General features: G+C 40.8%; 1 protein-coding gene across 1 annotated transcript in view; it reads left to right on the plus strand.

Moving 5' to 3' along the window:
- Positions 1 to 19,741, plus strand: part of LOC139381372 (protein sidekick-2-like) — a 605,846-nt gene that overhangs the window by 493,431 nt on the left and 92,674 nt on the right. Inside the window, exon 9 of the mRNA XM_071124848.1 lies at positions 5,612 to 5,806. Coding sequence (XP_070980949.1) covers positions 5,612 to 5,806 — 195 coding nt within the window. The remainder of the gene's footprint in view (positions 1 to 5,611; positions 5,807 to 19,741) is intronic.

Below are 19,741 nucleotides of genomic sequence, written 5' to 3' on the forward strand. Positions count from 1 at the left end.
TTGGTTATTTGAATTACTTTTTTCACATGCTTTTTAAAAGAGAGGTTGGAATCAAGTATGATGCCAAGGTACTTAAAATCGGATACCACCTGGAGCTTCTCCCCTGACACATAGACATCTGGCTCAGTAGCATCTGTTGCCCTCTTTGTGAAGAACATGCAAACAGTTTTTTTCACATTGAGATGCAAACACGAGTCACTGAGCCACTTTGTAACCTGGACCATTACAGTAGTGAGTTCTTGTGCAGCTTGTTGTTTGCTCTTTGCATGCACATATATCACTGTATCATCTGCATACATTTGAACTTCAGACCCAGTACAGACAGAAGGCAGATCATTAATGTACAGGCTGAACAGGAGGGGCCCCAGTATTGACCCTTGGGGCACGCCCACATCATAGCTACGAGTGGGCGACAGCTCATTGCTCACTCTGACACACTGAGTTCTGCCTTCAAGGTATGATTTCATCCATCTCAAGGCATCAGGGGAAAAGTTGAACTTGGACAATTTTGTGATGAGAATCTCATGGTTAACAGTATCAAAAGCCTTCCTTAGATCCAGAAACACAGCCCCCACAACACCCATCAACACAACACAACACAACACCCATCAGGACACCTGATAAGACAGGAGAAATACTCCAGATATAACAGACTGACCCTAGCCCCGATACTTAAACTACTGCAGCATAAATACTGGAGGCTGAGACAAGAGGGGTCGGGAGACACTGTGGCCCCATCTGACAATACCCCCGGACAGGGCCAAACAGGCAGGATATAACCCCACCCACTTTTGGGAGGGGCAGAAAACAGTTTTCAACCAGCGATTGAGTTGTGAGACTCTGCTGTAAAGCTCATCACTCACCCTAACTGGGAGGGGGCCAGAGACAATTACTTGATGCCGACACATCTTTATAGCTGATTTACAGGCTGAAGCTATGTTGCGCTTGGTGACCTCTGACTGTTTCATCCTAACATCGTTGGTGCCGACGTGGATAACAATATCTCTATACTCAGTTTTTGCCAGCACCATCTTCAGATTGGCCTGAACGTCGGTAGCCCTGCCCCCTGGTTAACAGTGTAGGATCGTTGGATGATTTGTTTTAAGTCTAATACTGCAGGTAATGGAGTCGCCAATGACTAGGGTTTTCAATTTGTCAGAGCTAATGGTGGGAGGCTTCGGCGTCTCAGACCCCGTAACGGGAGAAGTAGAGACCAGAGAAGGCTCCGCCTCTGACTCTGACTCGCTGCTTAGTGGGGAGAACCGGTTGAAAGTTTCTGTCAAATGAATGAGCGACACCGGTTGTCCGGCTGCGGGGACTGTGCGAGGGGATTTATACTACTATCTGTACTTACTGGTGGCACAGACACTGTTTCATCCTTTCCTACACTGAAATTACCCTTGCCTAACGATTGCGTCTGAAGCTGGGCTTGTAGCACAGCTATCCTCGCCGTAAGGCGATCGTTCTCCTGTATATTATGAGTACAGCGACTGCAATTCGAAATCATCATATTAATGTTACCACTTAGCTTCGGTTGGTGGAAGTCCTGAAGAACCACGTCCAGATAAAGCGTCCGGAGTGAAAAAGTTGAACGAAAAAAAGTTGAGCGAGGGAAAAAATAAAAATAAAAACAGTCATTCAAAAGTAAAAACCGTTAAGTTGTCAGGTAGCAAAGTAAGGTTAGCAACAAAACGCACAGCAGCACGTAAACAAGTCTGCAAGTTGTGACCGGAAATTACATGAAAAAAGTGACTGACTGACATAATTTCTCATATGGAATCATGTAGTAACCAAAAAAGTGTTAAACAAATCAAAATATTTTTTACATTTGAGATTCTTGAAATTAGCCACCCTTTGCCTCGATGACAGCTTTGCACACTTTTGGCTTTGTCTCAACCAGCTCCATAAGGTAGTCTGGAATGCATTTCAGTTAACCTCAACCAAGACCAGTCCCCATGCTTGTCTCAGAGCAGCACGAAACGGTGCTAAAATTGTTGTAGGCTATTGCTTCAAATCCTATTGCTTCTAACTTCAATATGATCTTTTAATAAATACGTTTAAATAATAAATAAGATGTATTAACACAGCTTGCACTGCTATGCAGTGTCTTAGACCTTTGTGCCACTCAGGCGCTGTACAGCATGACCGGTCGCGAGTAGGCTACAGTACTACAAGAGCAAAATAATCCTAACAAAATAAAATAATAAAAACCTTAATGGAACAACAGTTTTAGTAAGTAATTCTGAAGTTGTACACAATTATCAGTTTCTATATAGGTTTATGTCGCCCATTCATTGACAATTAGAGACACAGTAGAACTCAAAAGCATAATCAGTTCTCTAACTCCCCCTTGTGCTGGTCTGGAGAAATTAAGTGGTGACACAGGGTACCGTACTAAACCTCAAATTACCCATAAATCCTGCAGCATAATCAAACAAGTTTTAGTAGAGCAACCAATGTAGGCTAATGTGATTAGCATGAGGTTGTAAGTAACAATAACATTTCCCAGGATATAGCCATATCTGATGTGGGCAGAAAGCTTAAATTCTTGTTAATCTAACTGCATTGTCCAATTTACAGTAGCTATTACAGTGAAATAATATCATGCTATTGTTTGAGGAGAGTGGACAGTTATGAACTTGAACATGTATTAATAAACCAATTAGGCACATTTGGGCAGTCTTGGTTTAAAAAAAACGTAGACAAAAATGCAATAGTTAATTGAACCAGTCTAAAACTTTGCACATTCACTGCTGCCATCTAGTGGCCAAAATTGAAGTTGCACCTAACCTGAAATAGTAGATTGTGACGTTTCTCTTGCATTTCAAAGATATTGTGGAAAAAGGCATGTTTTTTTTGTATTATCTTTTACCAGATCTAATGAGTTATATTCTCCTACAATAGTTTCACATTTCCACAAACTTCAAAGTATTTCCTTTCAAATGGTATTAAGAATATGCATATCCTTGTTTCAGGTCCTGAGCTACAGGCAGTTAGATTTGGGTATGTCATTTCAGGTCCTGAGCTACAGGCAGTTAGATTTGGGTATGTCATTTTAGGTCCTGAGCTACAGGCAGTTAGATTTGGGTATGTCATTTCAGGTCCTGAGCTACAGGCAGTTAGATGTGGGTATGTCATTTCAGGTGCTGAGCTACAGGCAGTTAGATTTGGGTGTGTCATTTTAGGTCCTGAGCTACAGGCAGTTAGATTTGGGTATGTCATTTCAGGTCCTGAGGTACAGGCAGTTAGATTTGGGTATGTCATTTCAGGTCCTGAGCTACAGGCAGTTAGATTTGGGTATGTCCTTTCAGGTCCTGAGCTACAGGCAGTTAGATTTGGGTATGTCCTTTCAGGTCCTGAGCTACAGGCAGTTAGATTTGGGTATGTCATTTCAGGTCCTGAGCTACAGGCAGTTAGATTTGGGTATGTCCTTTCAGGTCCTGAGCTACAGGCAGTTAGATTTGGGTATGTCATTTCAGGTCCTGAGCTACAGGCAGTTAGATTTGGGTATGTCCTTTCAGGTCCTGAGCTACAGGCAGTTAGATTTGGGTATGTCCTTTCAGGTCCTGAGCTACAGGCAGTTAGATTTGGGTATGTCATTTTAGGCGAAAAAGGAAAAAAGGGTCCGATCCTTAAGAGGTTTTAACAGGTGTTTGTTGTTAATGTGTGAAATGTATTTCCTTCTTCATGCGTTTGAGCCAATCAGTTGTGTTGTGACAAGGTAGGAGTGGTATACACAAGACAGCCCTATTTGGTAAAAGACCAAGTCCAAATTATGGCAAGAACATATCAAGTAAGCAAAGATAAATGACCGTCCATCATTACTTGAAGACAATTTGGAAAATTTCAAGAACTTTGACAGTTTCTTCAAGTGCAGTCACAAAAACCATCAACTGCTTTGATGAAACTGTCTCTCATGAGGACCGCCACAGGAAAGGAAGACCCAGAGTTACCTCTGCTGCTGAGGATAAGTTCATTAGAGTTAACTGCAACTCAGATTGCAGCCCAAATGAATGCTTTACAGACACATCTCAGCATCAACTGTTCAGAGCACACTTCATGAATCAGGACTTCATGGTTGAATTGCTGCAAAGAAACCATTACTAAAGAAAACTAATAAGAAGAAGAGACTTGTTGGGTCAAGAAACATGGGCAATGGACATTAGACCGGTGGAAATTTGTCCTTTGGTGTGATGAGTCCAAATTTGATATTGTTGGTTCCAACCGCTGTGTCTTTATGAGATGCAGAGAAGTTTAACGGTTGATCTCCACATGTGAGGTTCCCACTGTGAAGCATGGAAGAGGAGGTGTGGGGGTGGTTTTCTGTTGACACTGTCTATGAGTTATTTAGAATTCAAGGCACACTTAAACAACATGGCTACTACAGCATTCTGCAGTGATACGCCATCCCATGTTTGCGCTTAGTGGGACTATCATTTGTTTTTCAACAGGACAATGATCCAACACACCTCCAGGCTGTGTAAGGGCTATTTGACAAAGAAGGAGAGTGATGGAGTGCTGCATCAGATGACCTGGCCTCAACAATCACCTGACCTCAACCAAATGGAGATGTTTTGGGATGAGCTGAACAGCAGAGTGAAGGAAAATCAGTCAACAAGTTCTCAGCATATGTGGGAACTCCTTCAAGACTGTTGGAAAAACATTCCAGATGAAGATGGTTGAGAGAATGCCAAGAGTGTGCAAAGCGGTCATCAAGGCAAAGGGTGGCTACTTTGAAGAATCTAAAATCTAAAATATATTTTGTTTAACACTTTTTGGTTACTATATTATTCCATGTAGAAAATAGTAAAAAATAAAGAAAAACTCTTGATTGAGATGGTTTGTCCAAACTTTTGCCTGGTAGTCTAAATATTTGTCTCCACATGTACAGGTGTATGTGTTTGATTACATGTCCCCACATGTACAGGTGTGTGTGTGTGTGTGTGCTTGATTACATGTCCCCCACATGTACAGGTGTGTGTGTGTGTTTGCTTGATTACATGTCCCCAAATGTACAGGTGTGTGTGTTTGATTACATGTCCCCACATGTACAGGTGTGTGTGTGTGCTTGATTACATGTCCTCATGTACAGGTGTGTGTGTGTGTGCTTGATTACATGTCCTCATGTACAGGTGTGTGTGTGTGTGCTTGATTACATGTCCACATGTACAGGTGTGTGTGTGTGTGTGCTTGATTACATGTCCACATGTACAGGTGTGTGTGTGTGTGTGTGTTTGATTACATGTCCACATGTGCAGGTATGTGTGTGTGCTTGATTACATGTCTCCACATGTACAGGTGTGTGTGTGTGTTTAATTACATGTCTCCACATGTACAGGTGTGTGTGTGTGTTTGATTACATGTCTCCACATGTACAGGTGTGTGTGTGTTTGATTACATGTCTCCACATGTACAGTTGTGTGTGTGTTTGATTACATGTCTCCACATGTACAGGTGTGTGTGTGTGTGTGTGTTTGATTACATGTCTCCACATGTACAGGTGTGTGTGTGTGTGTTTGATTACATGTCTCCACAAATGTCGACATTTGGAGACATATGTGTGTTTGATGCTTTCCCAGTATTTAATTAACTACTTCTATCCTTCCTTTAGGTGTGCCTCAACCAGACATTGTGTGGTATAAGGATGCGGTGCCCATCAGCCCAGTGAAAACCCCCAGGTATAGGGTGTTAGTGGGGGGCAGTTTGCAAGTCAACGGCCTTCTTCCTGATGACACAGGGATGTTCCAATGCTTTGCACGGAACCTGGCAGGAGAGGTGCAGACCAACACCTACCTGGCTGTCACTAGTGAGTTTACCTGTTGTTCTAGTCTTTTCACTCATTTTACTCTGTCCACAACTGTTTTTACTCATCCCTTTACTTTGTCTAAAACTCATTTCATGCTGTCTACAACTCCTTTTACTCATCCCTTTACTCTGTCTACAACATTTTCAACATATCCCTGATTGAGTCTGTAATACCAACATGTTTCAAGCAGACCACCATAGTCCATGTGTCCAAGAACACAAAGGCAACCTGCCTAAATGACTACAGACCTGTAGCACTCACATCCGTAGCCATGAAGTGCTTTGAAAGGCTGGTAATGGATCACATCAACACCATTATCCCAGAAATCCTAGACCCACTCCAATTTGCATACCGCCCAAACAGATCCACAGATGATGCAATCTCTATTGCACTCCACACTGCCCTTTCCCACCTGGACAAAAGGAACACTTATGTGAGAATCCTATTCATTGACTACAGCTCAGCGTTCAACACCATAGTACCCTCAAATCTCATCACTAGCTAAGGATCCTGGGACTAAACACCTCCCTCTGCAACTGGAACCTGGACTTCCTGACGGGCCACGCCCAGGTCGTGAGGGTAGGTAGCAACACATCTGCCACACTGATCCTCAATGCAGGGACATCCCCAGGGGTGCGTGCTCAGTCCCCTCCAGTACTCCCTGTTCACCCACGACTGCATGGCCAGGCACGACTCCAACACCATCATTAAGTTTGCAGACGACACAACAGTGGTAGGCCTGATCACCGACAACGACGAGAGCCTATAGGGAGGAGGTCAGAGACCTGGCCGGGTGGTGCCAGAATAACAACCCATCCCTCAATGTAACCAAGACTAAGGAGATGATTGTGGACTACAGGAAAAGGAGGATCGAGCGCGCCCCCATTCTCATTGACGGGTCTGTAGTGGAGCAGGTTGAGAGCTTCAAGTTCCTTGTTGTCCACATCAACAACAAAGTGGAATAGTCCAAACACACCAAGACAGTCATGAAGAGGGGACGACAAAGCCTTTTCCCCCTCAGGAAACTAAAACTATTTGGCATGGGTCCTCAGATCCTCAAAAGGTTCTACAGCTGCAACATCGAGAGCATCCTAACTGGTTGCATCACTGCCTGGTACGGATATTGCTCGGCCTCTGACCGCAAGGCACTTCAGAGGGTAGTGCGTATGGCCCAGTACATCACTGGGGTTAAGCTGCCTGCCATCCAGGACCTCTACACCAAGCGGTGTCAGAGGAAGGCCCTAAAAATTGTCAAAGACCCCAGCCATCCCAGTCATAGACTGTTCTCTCTACTACCACATGGCAAGCGGTACCGGAGTGCCAAGTCTAGGACAAAAAGGCTTCTCAACAGTTTTTACCCCCAAGCCATAAGACTCCAGAACAGGTAATCAAATGGCTACCCGGACTATTTGCATTGTGTGCCCCTCCCAACCCCCACAACCCGTCTGCTACTCTCTGTTTATCATGTATGCCTAGTCACTTTAACTATACATTCTTGTACATACTACCTATATTATGCCGACAAACCAGGGCTCCCGCACATTGGCTAAGTGGGCTATCTGCATTGTGTCCCGCCACCCACCACCCACAAACCACTCTTTTACGCTACTGCTAAATTTTGTTCATCATATATGCATAGTCACTTTAACCATATCAACATGTACATACTATCTCAATCCGCCTGATTAACCAGTGTCTGTATGTAGCCTCGCTACTTTTATAGCCTTGCTACTGTATATAGCCTGTCTTTTTACTGTTGTTTTATTTCTTTACTTACCTATTGTTCACCTAATACCTTTTTTGCACTATTGGTTAGAGCCTGTTGTATTGTATTCGTGACAAATCATTTTTTGATTTGAACTCCTTTTACTCATTATTTTACTCTGGCTACAACTTCTTTTACTCATCCTTTTACTCTGGCTACAACACATTTTACTCATCCTTTTATTCTGGCTACAACTCCTTTTACTCCTTATTTTACTCTGGCTACAACTCCTTTTACTCATCCTTTTACTCTGTCTACAGCTCCTATTACTCTGTCTACAGCTCCTTTTACTCTGGCTACAACTCCTTTTACTCATCATTTTACTCTGTCTACAGCTCCTTTTACTCTGGCTACAACTCCTTTTACTCATCCTTTTACTCTGTCTACAGCTCCTTTTAGTCTGGCTACAACTCCTTTTACTCATCCTTTTACTCTGTCTACAGCTCATTTTACTCTGGCTACAACTCCTTTTACTCTGGCTACAACTCCTTTTACTCTGGCTACAACTCCTTTTACTCATTTGTTTACTCTGGCTACAACTCCTTTTACTCATCCTTTTACTCTGGCTACAACTCCTTTTACTCATCCTTTTACTCTGGCTACAACTCATTTACTATTTTACACTGGCTACATCTCATTTTACTCATCCTTTTACTCTGTCTACAGCTCCTTTTACTCTGGATACAACTCCTTTTACTCATCCTTTTACTCTGGCTACAACTCATTTACTATTTTACACTGGCTACATCTCATTTTACTCATCCTTTTACTCTGTCTACAGCTCCTTTTACTCTGGCTACAACTCCTTTTACCCATCCTTTTACTCTGGCTACAACTCCTTTTACTCATCCTTTTACTCTGTCTACAGCTCATTTTACTCTGGCTACAACTCGTTTTACTCTGGCTACAACTCCTTTTACTCTGGCTACAACTCCTTTTACTCTGGCTGCAACTCCTTTTACTCATCATTTTACTCTGGCTGCAACTCCTTTTACTCATCCTTTTACTCTGGCTACAACTCCTTTTACTCATCCTTTTACTCTGGCTACAACTCCTTTTACTCATCATTTTATAGCGCCTTTTACTCTGTCTACAGCTCATTTTAATCTGGCTACAACTCCTTTTACTCATCCTTTTACTCTGTCTACAACTCATTTTACTCATCATTTTACTATGTCTACAGCTCCTTTTACTCTGGCTACAACTCCTTTTACTTATCATTTTACTCTGTCTGCAGCTCCTTTTACTCTGTCTACAGCTCCTTTTACTCTGGCTACAACTCCTTTTACTCATTATTTTACTCTGGCTACAACTCCTTTTACTTATCCTTTTACTCTGTCTACAGCTCATTTTACTCTGGCTACAACTCCTTTTACTCTGGCTACAACTCCTTTTACTCTGGCTACAACTCCTTTTACTCATTTGTTTACTCTGGCTACAACTCCTTTTACTCATCCTTTTACTCTGTCTACAGCTCCTTTTACTCTGGCTACAACTCCTTTTACTCATCCTTTTACTCTGTCTACAGCTCATTTTACTCTGTTTACAGCTCCTTTTACTCTGGCTACAACTCCTTTTACTCATCCTTTTACTCTGTCTACAGCTCCTTTTACTCTGTCTACAGCTCCTTTTACTCTGTCTACTGCTCCTTTTACTCATCCTTTTACTGTCAACAGCTCCTTTTACTCTGTCTACAGCTCCTTTTACTCTGGCTACAACTCCTTTTTTTCTGGCTACAACTCCTTTTACTCATCATTTTACTCTGGCTACAATTCCTTTTACTCATCCTTTTACTCTAACTACAACTCCTTTTACTCTGGCTACAACTCCTTTTACTCATCCTTTTACTCTGGCTACAACTCCTTTTACTCATCCTTTTACTCTAACTACAACTCCTTTTACTCTGGCTACAACTCCTTTTACTCATCCTTTTACTCTGGCTACAACTCCTTTTAATCTGGCTACAACTCCTTTTACTCATTTGTTTACTCTGGCTACAACTCCTTTTACTCATCCTTTTACTCTGTCTACAGCTCCTTTTACTCTGGCTACAACTCCTTTTACTCATCATTTTATAGCTCCTTTTACTCTGTCTACAGCTCATTTTAATCTGGCTACAACTCCTTTTACTCATCCTTTTACTCTGTCTACAGCTCCTTTTACTCTGTCTACAGCTCCTTTTACTCTGGCTACAACTCCTTTTAATCATCCTTTTACTCTGACTACAAATCCTTTTACTCATCCTTTTACTCTGGCTACAACTCATTTTACTCATCCTTTTACTCTGGCTACAACTCATTTTACTCATCATTTTACTATGTCTACAGCTCCTTTTACTCTGGCTACAACTCCTTTTACTTATCATTTTACTCTGTCTGCAGCTCCTTTTACTCTGTCTACAGCTCCTTTTACTCTGGCTACAACTCGTTTTACTCATTATTTTACTCTGGCTACAACTCCTTTTACTTATCCTTTTACTCTGTCTACAGCTCCTTTTACTCTGGCTACAACTCATTTTTACTCATCCTTTTATTCTGTCTACAGCTCCTTTTACTCTGGATACAACTCCTTTTACTCTGGCTACAACTCCTTTTTTTCTGGCTACAACTCATTTTACTCATCATTTTACTCTGGCTACAATTCCTTTTACTCTAACTACAACTCCTTTTACTCTGGCTACAACTCCTTTTACTCATCCTTGTACTCTGGCTACAACTCCTTTTACTCATCATTTTACTCTGTCTATAGCTCCTTTTACTCTGGCTACAACTCCTTTTAATCTGGCTACAACTCCTTTTACTCATTCGTTTACTCTGGCTACAACTCCTTTTACTCATCCTTTTACTCTGTCTACAGCTCCTTTTACTCTGTCTACAGCTCCTTTTACTCTGGCTACAACTCCTTTTACTCATCCTTTTACTCTCGCTACAACTCCTTTTACTCTGGCTACAACTCCTTTTATTCATCCTTTTACTCTGTCTACAGCTCCTTTTACTCTGTCTAAAGCTCCTTTTACTCTGGATACAACTCCTTTTACTCATCCTTTTACTCTGGCTACAACTCATTTTACTCATTCTTTTACTCTGGCTACAACTCATTTTACTCATCATTTTACTATGTCTACAGCTCCTTTTACTTATCATTTTACTCTGTCTGCAGCTCCTTTTACTCTGTCTACAGCTCCTTTTACTCTGGCTACAACTCGTTTTACTCATTATTTTACTCTGGCTACAACTCCTTTTACTTATCCTTTTACTCTGTCTACAGCTCCTTTTACTCTGGCTACAACTCATTTTTACTCATCCTTTTATTCTGTCTACAGCTCCTTTTACTCTGGATACAACTCCTTTTACTCTGGCTACAACTCCTTTTTTTCTGGCTACAACTCCTTTTACTCATCATTTTACTCTGGCTACAATTCCTTTTACTCTAACTACAACTCCTTTTACTCTGGCTACAACTCCTTTTACTCATCCTTTTACTCTGGCTACAACTCCTTTTACTCATCATTTTACTCTGTCTATAGCTCCTTTTACTCTGGCTACAACTCCTTTTAATCTGGCTACAACTCCTTTTACTCATTTGTTTACTCTGGCTACAACTCCTTTTACTCATCCTTTTACTCTGTCTACAGCTCCTTTTACTCTGTCTACAGCTCCTTTTACTCTGGCTACAACTCCTTTTACTCATCCTTTTACTCTGGCTACAACTCCTTTTACTCATCCTTTTACTCTGGCTACAACTCCTTTTACTCATCCTTTTACTCTGGCTACAACTCCTTTTACTCATCCTTTTACTCTCGCTACAACTCCTTTTACTCTGGCTACAACTCCTTTTACTCATCCTTTTACTCTGTCTACAGCTCCTTTTACTCTGTCTAAAGCTCTTTTTACTCTGGATACAACTCCTTTTACTCATCCTTTTACTCTGGCTACAACTCATTTTACTCATTCTTTTACTCTGGCTACATCTCCTTTTACTCATCATTTTACTCTGTCTACAGCTCCTTATACTCTGTCTACAGCTCCTTTGTCTCTGTCTACAGCTCCTTTTACTCTGGCTACAACTCATTTTACTCATCCTTTTACTCTGGCTACAACTCCTTTTACTCATCCTTTTACTCTGTCTACAGCTCATTTTACTCTGGCTACAACTAATTTTACTCTGGATACAACTCCTTTTACTCTGGCTACAACTCCTTTACTCTGGCTACAACTCCTTTTACTCATCATTTTACTCTGGCTACAACTCATTTTACTCATCCTTTTACTCTGTCTACAGCTCCTTTTACTCTGTCTACAGCTCCTTTTACTCTGGCTACTACTCATTTTACTCATCATTTCACTCTGTCTACATCTCCTTTTACTCTGGCTACAACTCCTTTTACTCATCCTTTTACTCTGTCTACAGCTCCTTTTACTCTGTCTACAGCTCCTTTTACACTGGCTACAACTCATTTTACTCTGGCTACAACTCCTTTTACTCATCCTTTACTCTGTCTACAGCTCCTTTTACTCTGTCTACAGCTCCTTTTACTCAGGCTACAACTCCTTTTACTCATCCTTTTACTCAGGCTACAACTCCTTTTACTCATCCTTTTACTCTGGCTACAACTCCTTTTACTCATCATGTTACTCAGGCTACAACTCATTTTACTCATCCTTTTACTCTGTCTACAGCTCCTTTTACTCTGTCTACAGCTCCTTTTACTCTGTCTACAGCTCCTTTTACTCTGTCTACAACTCCTTTTACTCATCATTTTATTCTGTCTACAGCTCATTTTACTCTGGCTACAACTCCTTTTACTCTGGCTACAACTCCTTTTACTCATCCTTTTACTCTGTCTACAGCTCCTTTTACTCTGTCTACAGCTCCTTTTACTCTGTCTACAGCTCCTTTTCCTCTGTCTACAACTCCTTTTACTCATCCTTTTATTCTGGCTACAACTCCTTTTACTCTGGCTACAACTCATTTTACTCTGGCTACAACTCCTTTTACTCATCCTTTTACTCTGGCTACAACTCCTTTTACTCTGGCTACAACTCCTTTTACTCATCCTTTTACTCTGTCTACAGCTCCTTTTACTCTGTCTACAGCTCCTTTTACTCTGTCTACAGCTCCTTTTCCTCTGTCTACAACTCCTTTTACTCATCATTTTATTCTGTCTACAGCTCATTTTACTCTGGCTACAACTCCTTTTACTCTGGCTACAACTCCTTTTACTCATCCTTTTACTCTGTCTACAGCTCCTTTTACTCTGTCTACAGCTCCTTTTACTCTGTCTACAGCTCCTTTTCCTCTGTCTACAACTCCTTTTACTCATCCTTTTATTCTGGCTACAACTCCTTTTACTCTGGCTACAACTCATTTTACTCTGGCTACAACTCCTTTTACTCATCCTTTTACTCTGGCTACAACTCCTTTTACTCTGGCTACAACTCCTTTTACTCATCCTTTTACTCTGTCTACAGCTCCTTTTACTCTGTCTACAGCTCCTTTTACTCTGTCTACAGCTCCTTTTACTCTGTCTACAGCTCCTTTTCCTCTGTCTACAACTCCTTTTACTCATCCTTTTATTCTATCTACAACTCATTTTACTCTGGCTACAACTCCTTTTACTCTGGCTACAACTCCTTTTACTCATCCTTTTACTCTGGCTACAACTCCTTTTACTCTGGCTACAACTCCTTTTACTCATCCTTTTACTCTGTCTACAGCTCCTTTTACTCTGTCTACAGCTCATTTTACTCTGTCTACAACTCCTTTTACTCATCCTTTTACTCTGTCTACAGCTCCTTTTACTCTGTCTACAGCTCCTTTTACTCTGGATACAACTCCTTTTACTCATCCTTTTACTCTGGCTACAACTCCTTTTACTCGTCCTTTTACTCTGGCTACATCTCCTTTTACTCATCCTTTTACTCTGTCTAAAGCTCCTTTTACTCTGTCTACAGCTCCTTTTACTCTGGCTACAACTCATTTTACTCATCATTTTACTCTGTCTACATCTCCGTTTACTCTGGCTACAACTCCTTTTACTCATCCTTTTACTCTGTCTACAGCTCCTTTTACTCTGTCTACAGCTCCTTTTACTCTGGCTACAACTCCTTTTACTCATCCTTTACTCTGTCTACAGCTCCTTTTACTCTGTCTACAGCTATTTTTACTCTGGCTACAACTCCTTTTACTCATTTTTACTCAGGCTACAACTCCTTTTACTCATCCTTTTACTCTGGCTACAACTCCTTTTACTCTGGCTACAACTCCTTTTACTCATCCTTTTACTCTGGCTACAACTCCTTTTACTCGTCCTTTTACTCTGGCTACATCTCCTTTTACTCATCCTTTTACTCTGTCTAAAGCTCATTTTACTCTGTCTACAGCTCCTTTTACTCTGGCTACAACTCATTTTACTCATCATTTTACTCTGTCTACAGCTCCTTTTACTCTGTCTACTGCTCCTTTTACTCTGTCTACAGCTCCTTTTACTCTGTCTACAACTCCTTTTACTCATCCTTTTATTCTGGCTACAACTCCTTTTACTCTGGCTACAACTCCTTTTACTCTGGCTACAACTCCTTTTACTCATCCTTTTACTCTGGCTACAACTCCTTTTACTCTGGCTACAACTCCTTTTACTCATCCTTTTACTCTGTCTACAGCTCCTTTTACTATGTCTACAGCTCCTTTTACTCTGTCTACAACTCCTTTTACTCATCCTTTTACTCTGTCTACAGCTCCTTTTACTCTGTCTACAGCTCCTTTTACTCTGGATACAACTCCTTTTACTCATCCTTTTACTCTGGCTACAACTCCTTTTACTCTGGCTACAACTCCTTTTACTCATCCTTTTACTCTGTCTACAACTCCTTTTACTCGTCCTTTTACTCTGGCTACATCTCCTTTTACTCATCCTTTTACTCTGTCTAAAGCTCCTTTTACTCTGTCTACAGCTCCTTTTACTCATCCTTTTACTCTGTCTACAGCTCCTTTTACTCTGTCTAAAGCTCTTTTTACTCTGGATACAACTCCTTTTACTCATCCTTTTACTCTGGCTACAACTCCTTTTACTCTGGCTACAACTCCTTTTACTCATCCTTTTACTCTGGCTACAACTCCTTTTACTCATCCTTTTACTCTGGCTACAACTCCTTTTATTCATCCTTTTACTCTCGCTACAACTCCTTTTACTCTGGCTACAACTCCTTTTACTCATCCTTTTACTCTGTCTACAGCTCCTTTTACTCTGTCTAAAGCTCTTTTTACTCTGGATACAACTCCTTTTACTCATCCTTTTACTCTGGCTACAACTCATTTTACTCATTCTTTTACTCTGGCTACATCTCCTTTTACTCATCATTTTACTCTGTCTACAGCTCCTTATACTCTGTCTACAGCTCCTTTGTCTCTGTCTACAGCTCCTTTTACTCTGGCTACAACTCATTTTACTCATCCTTTTACTCTGGCTACAACTCCTTTTACTCATCCTTTTACTCTGTCTACAGCTCATTTTACTCTGGCTACAACTCATTTTACTCTGGATACAACTCCTTTTACTCTGGCTACAACTCCTTTACTCTGGCTACAACTCCTTTTACTCATCATTTTACTCTGGCTACAACTCCTTTTACTCATCCTTTTACTCTGGCTACAACTCCTTTTACTCGTCCTTTTACTCTGTCTACAGCTCCTTTTACTCTGGCTACAACTCATTTTACTCATCCTTTTACTCTGTCTACAGCTCCTTTTACTCTGTCTACAGCTCCTTTTACTCTGGCTACTACTCATTTTACTCATCATTTCACTCTGTCTACATCTCCTTTTACTCTGGCTACAACTCCTTTTACTCATCCTTTTACTCTGTCTACAGCTCCTTTTACTCTGTCTACAGCTCCTTTTACACTGGCTACAACTCATTTTACTCTGGCTACAACTCCTTTTACTCATCCTTTACTCTGTCTACAGCTCCTTTTACTCTGTCTACAGCTCCTTTTACTCAGGCTACAACTCCTTTTACTCATCCTTTTACTCAGGCTACAACTCCTTTTACTCATCCTTTTACTCTGGCTACAACTCCTTTTACTCATCATGTTACTCAGGCTACAACTCATTTTACTCATCCTTTTACTCTGTCTACAGCTCCTTTTACTCTGTCTACAGCTCATTTTACTCTGTCTACAGCTCCTTTTACTCTGTCTACAACTCCTTTTACTCATCATTTTATTCTGTCTACAGCTCCTTTTACTCTGGCTACAACTCCTTTTACTCTGGCTACAACTCCTTTTACTCATCCTTTTACTCTGTCTACAGCTCCTTTTACTCTGTCTACAGCTCCTTTTCCTCTGTCTACAACTCCTTTTACTCATCCTTTTATTCTGGCTACAACTCCTTTTACTCTGGCTACAACTCATTTTACTCTGGCTACAACTCCTTTTACTCATCCTTTTACTCTGGCTACAACTCCTTTTACTCTGGCTACAACTCCTTTTACTCATCCTTTTACTCTGTCTACAGCTCATTTTACTCTGTCTACAGCTCCTTTTACTCTGTCTACAGCTCCTTTTACTCTGTCTACAGCTCCTTTTCCTCTGTCTACAACTCCTTTTACTCATCCTTTTATTCTATCTACAACTCATTTTACTCTGGCTACAACTCCTTTTACTCTGGCTACAACTCCTTTTACTCATCCTTTTACTCTGGCTACAACTCCTTTTACTCTGGCTACAACTCCTTTTACTCATCCTTTTACTCTGTCTACAGCTCCTTTTACTCTGTCTACAGCTCATTTTACTCTGTCTACAACTCCTTTTACTCATCCTTTTACTCTGTCTACAGCTCCTTTTACTCTGTCTACAGCTCCTTTTACTCTGGATACAACTCCTTTTACTCATCCTTTTACTCTGGCTACAACTCCTTTTACTCGTCCTTTTACTCTGGCTACATCTCCTTTTACTCATCCTTTTACTCTGTCTAAAGCTCCTTTTACTCTGTCTACAGCTCCTTTTACTCTGGCTACAACTCATTTTACTCATCATTTTACTCTGTCTACATCTCCGTTTACTCTGGCTACAACTCCTTTTACTCATCCTTTTACTCTGTCTACAGCTCCTTTTACTCTGTCTACAGCTCCTTTTACTCTGGCTACAACTCCTTTTACTCATCCTTTACTCTGTCTACAGCTCCTTTTACTCTGTCTACAGCTATTTTTACTCTGGCTACAACTCCTTTTACTCATTTTTACTCAGGCTACAACTCCTTTTACTCATCCTTTTACTCTGGCTACAACTCCTTTTACTCTGGCTACAACTCCTTTTACTCATCCTTTTACTCTGGCTACAACTCCTTTTACTCGTCCTTTTACTCTGGCTACATCTCCTTTTACTCATCCTTTTACTCTGTCTAAAGCTCATTTTACTCTGTCTACAGCTCCTTTTACTCTGGCTACAACTCATTTTACTCATCATTTTACTCTGTCTACAGCTCCTTTTACTCTGTCTACTGCTCCTTTTACTCTGTCTACAGCTCCTTTTACTCTGTCTACAACTCCTTTTACTCATCCTTTTATTCTGGCTACAACTCCTTTTACTCTGGCTACAACTCCTTTTACTCTGGCTACAACTCCTTTTACTCATCCTTTTACTCTGGCTACAACTCCTTTTACTCTGGCTACAACTCCTTTTACTCATCCTTTTACTCTGTCTACAGCTCCTTTTACTATGTCTACAGCTCCTTTTACTCTGTCTACAACTCCTTTTACTCATCCTTTTACTCTGTCTACAGCTCCTTTTACTCTGTCTACAGCTCCTTTTACTCTGGATACAACTCCTTTTACTCATCCTTTTACTCTGGCTACAACTCCTTTTACTCTGGCTACAACTCCTTTTACTCATCCTTTTACTCTGTCTACAACTCCTTTTACTCGTCCTTTTACTCTGGCTACATCTCCTTTTACTCATCCTTTTACTCTGTCTAAAGCTCCTTTTACTCTGTCTACAGCTCCTTTTACTCATCCTTTTACTCTGTCTACAGCTCCTTTTACTCTGTCTAAAGCTCTTTTTACTCTGGATACAACTCCTTTTACTCATCCTTTTACTCTGGCTACAACTCCTTTTACTCTGGCTACAACTCCTTTTACTCATCCTTTTACTCTGGCTACAACTCCTTTTACTCATCCTTTTACTCTGGCTACAACTCCTTTTACTCATCCTTTTACTCTCGCTACAACTCCTTTTACTCTGGCTACAACTCCTTTTACTCATCCTTTTACTCTGTCTACAGCTCCTTTTACTCTGTCTAAAGCTCTTTTTACTCTGGATACAACTCCTTTTACTCATCCTTTTACTCTGGCTACAACTCATTTTACTCATTCTTTTACTCTGGCTACATCTCCTTTTACTCATCATTTTACTCTGTCTACAGCTCCTTATACTCTGTCTACAGCTCCTTTGTCTCTGTCTACAGCTCCTTTTACTCTGGCTACAACTCATTTTACTCATCCTTTTACTCTGGCTACAACTCCTTTTACTCATCCTTTTACTCTGTCTACAGCTCATTTTACTCTGGCTACAACTCCTTTTACTCATCCTTTTACTCTGGCTACAACTCCTTTTACTCATCATTTTACTCTGGCTACAACTCCTTTTACTCATCCTTTTACTCTGGCTACAACTCCTTTTACTCGTCCTTTTACTCTGTCTACAGCTCCTTTTACTCTGGCTACAACTCATTTTACTCATCCTTTTACTCTGTCTACAGCTCCTTTTACTCTGTCTACAGCTCCTTTTACTCTGGCTACTACTCATTTTACTCATCATTTCACTCTGTCTACATCTCCTTTTACTCTGGCTACAACTCCTTTTACTCATCCTTTTACTCTGTCTACAGCTCCTTTTACTCTGTCTACAGCTCCTTTTACACTGGCTACAACTCATTTTACTCTGGCTACAACTCCTTTTACTCATCCTTTACTCTGTCTACAGCTCCTTTTACTCTGTCTACAGCTCCTTTTACTCAGGCTACAACTCCTTTTACTCATCCTTTTACTCAGGCTACAACTCCTTTTACTCATCCTTTTACTCTGGCTACAACTCCTTTTACTCATCATGTTACTCAGGCTACAACTCATTTTACTCATCCTTTTACTCTGTCTACAGCTCCTTTTACTCTGTCTACAGCTCCTTTTACTCTGTCTACAGCTCCTTTTACTCTGTCTACAACTCCTTTTACTCATCATTTTATTCTGTCTACAGCTCCTTTTACTCTGGCTACAACTCCTTTTACTCTGGCTACAACTCCTTTTACTCATCCTTTTACTCTGTCTACAGCTCCTTTTACTCTGTCTACAGCTCCTTTTACTCTGTCTACAGCTCCTTTTCCTCTGTCTACAACTCCTTTTACTCATCCTTTTATTCTGGCTACAACTCCTTTTACTCTGGCTACAACTCATTTTACTCTGGCTACAACTCCTTTTACTCATCCTTTTACTCTGGCTACAACTCCTTTTACTCTGGCTACAACTCCTTTTACTCATCCTTTTACTCTGTCTACAGCTCCTTTTACTCTGTCTACAGCTCCTTTTACTCTGTCTACAGCTCCTTTTACTCTGTCTACAGCTCCTTTTCCTCTGTCTACAACTCCTTTTACTCATCCTTTTATTCTATCTACAACTCATTTTACTCTGGCTACAACTCCTTTTACTCTGGCTACAACTCCTTTTACTCATCCTTTTACTCTGGCTACAACTCCTTTTACTCTGGCTACAACTCCTTTTACTCATCCTTTTACTCTGTCTACAGCTCCTTTTACTCTGTCTACAGCTCATTTTACTCTGTCTACAACTCCTTTTACTCATCCTTTTACTCTGTCTACAGCTCCTTTTACTCTGTCTACAGCTCCTTTTACTCTGGATACAACTCATTTTACTCATCCTTTTACTCTGGCTACAACTCCTTTTACTCGTCCTTTTACTCTGGCTACATCTCCTTTTACTCATCCTTTTACTCTGTCTAAAGCTCCTTTTACTCTGTCTACAGCTCCTTTTACTCTGGCTACAACTCATTTTACTCATCATTTTACTCTGTCTACATCTCCGTTTACTCTGGCTACAACTCCTTTTACTCATCCTTTTACTCTGTCTACAGCTCCTTTTACTCTGTCTACAGCTCCTTTTA

This window comes from Oncorhynchus clarkii, chromosome 23 (genome assembly GCF_045791955.1).
Source record: "Oncorhynchus clarkii lewisi isolate Uvic-CL-2024 chromosome 23, UVic_Ocla_1.0, whole genome shotgun sequence".
NCBI classification, from domain to species: Eukaryota; Metazoa; Chordata; class Actinopteri; order Salmoniformes; family Salmonidae; genus Oncorhynchus; species Oncorhynchus clarkii.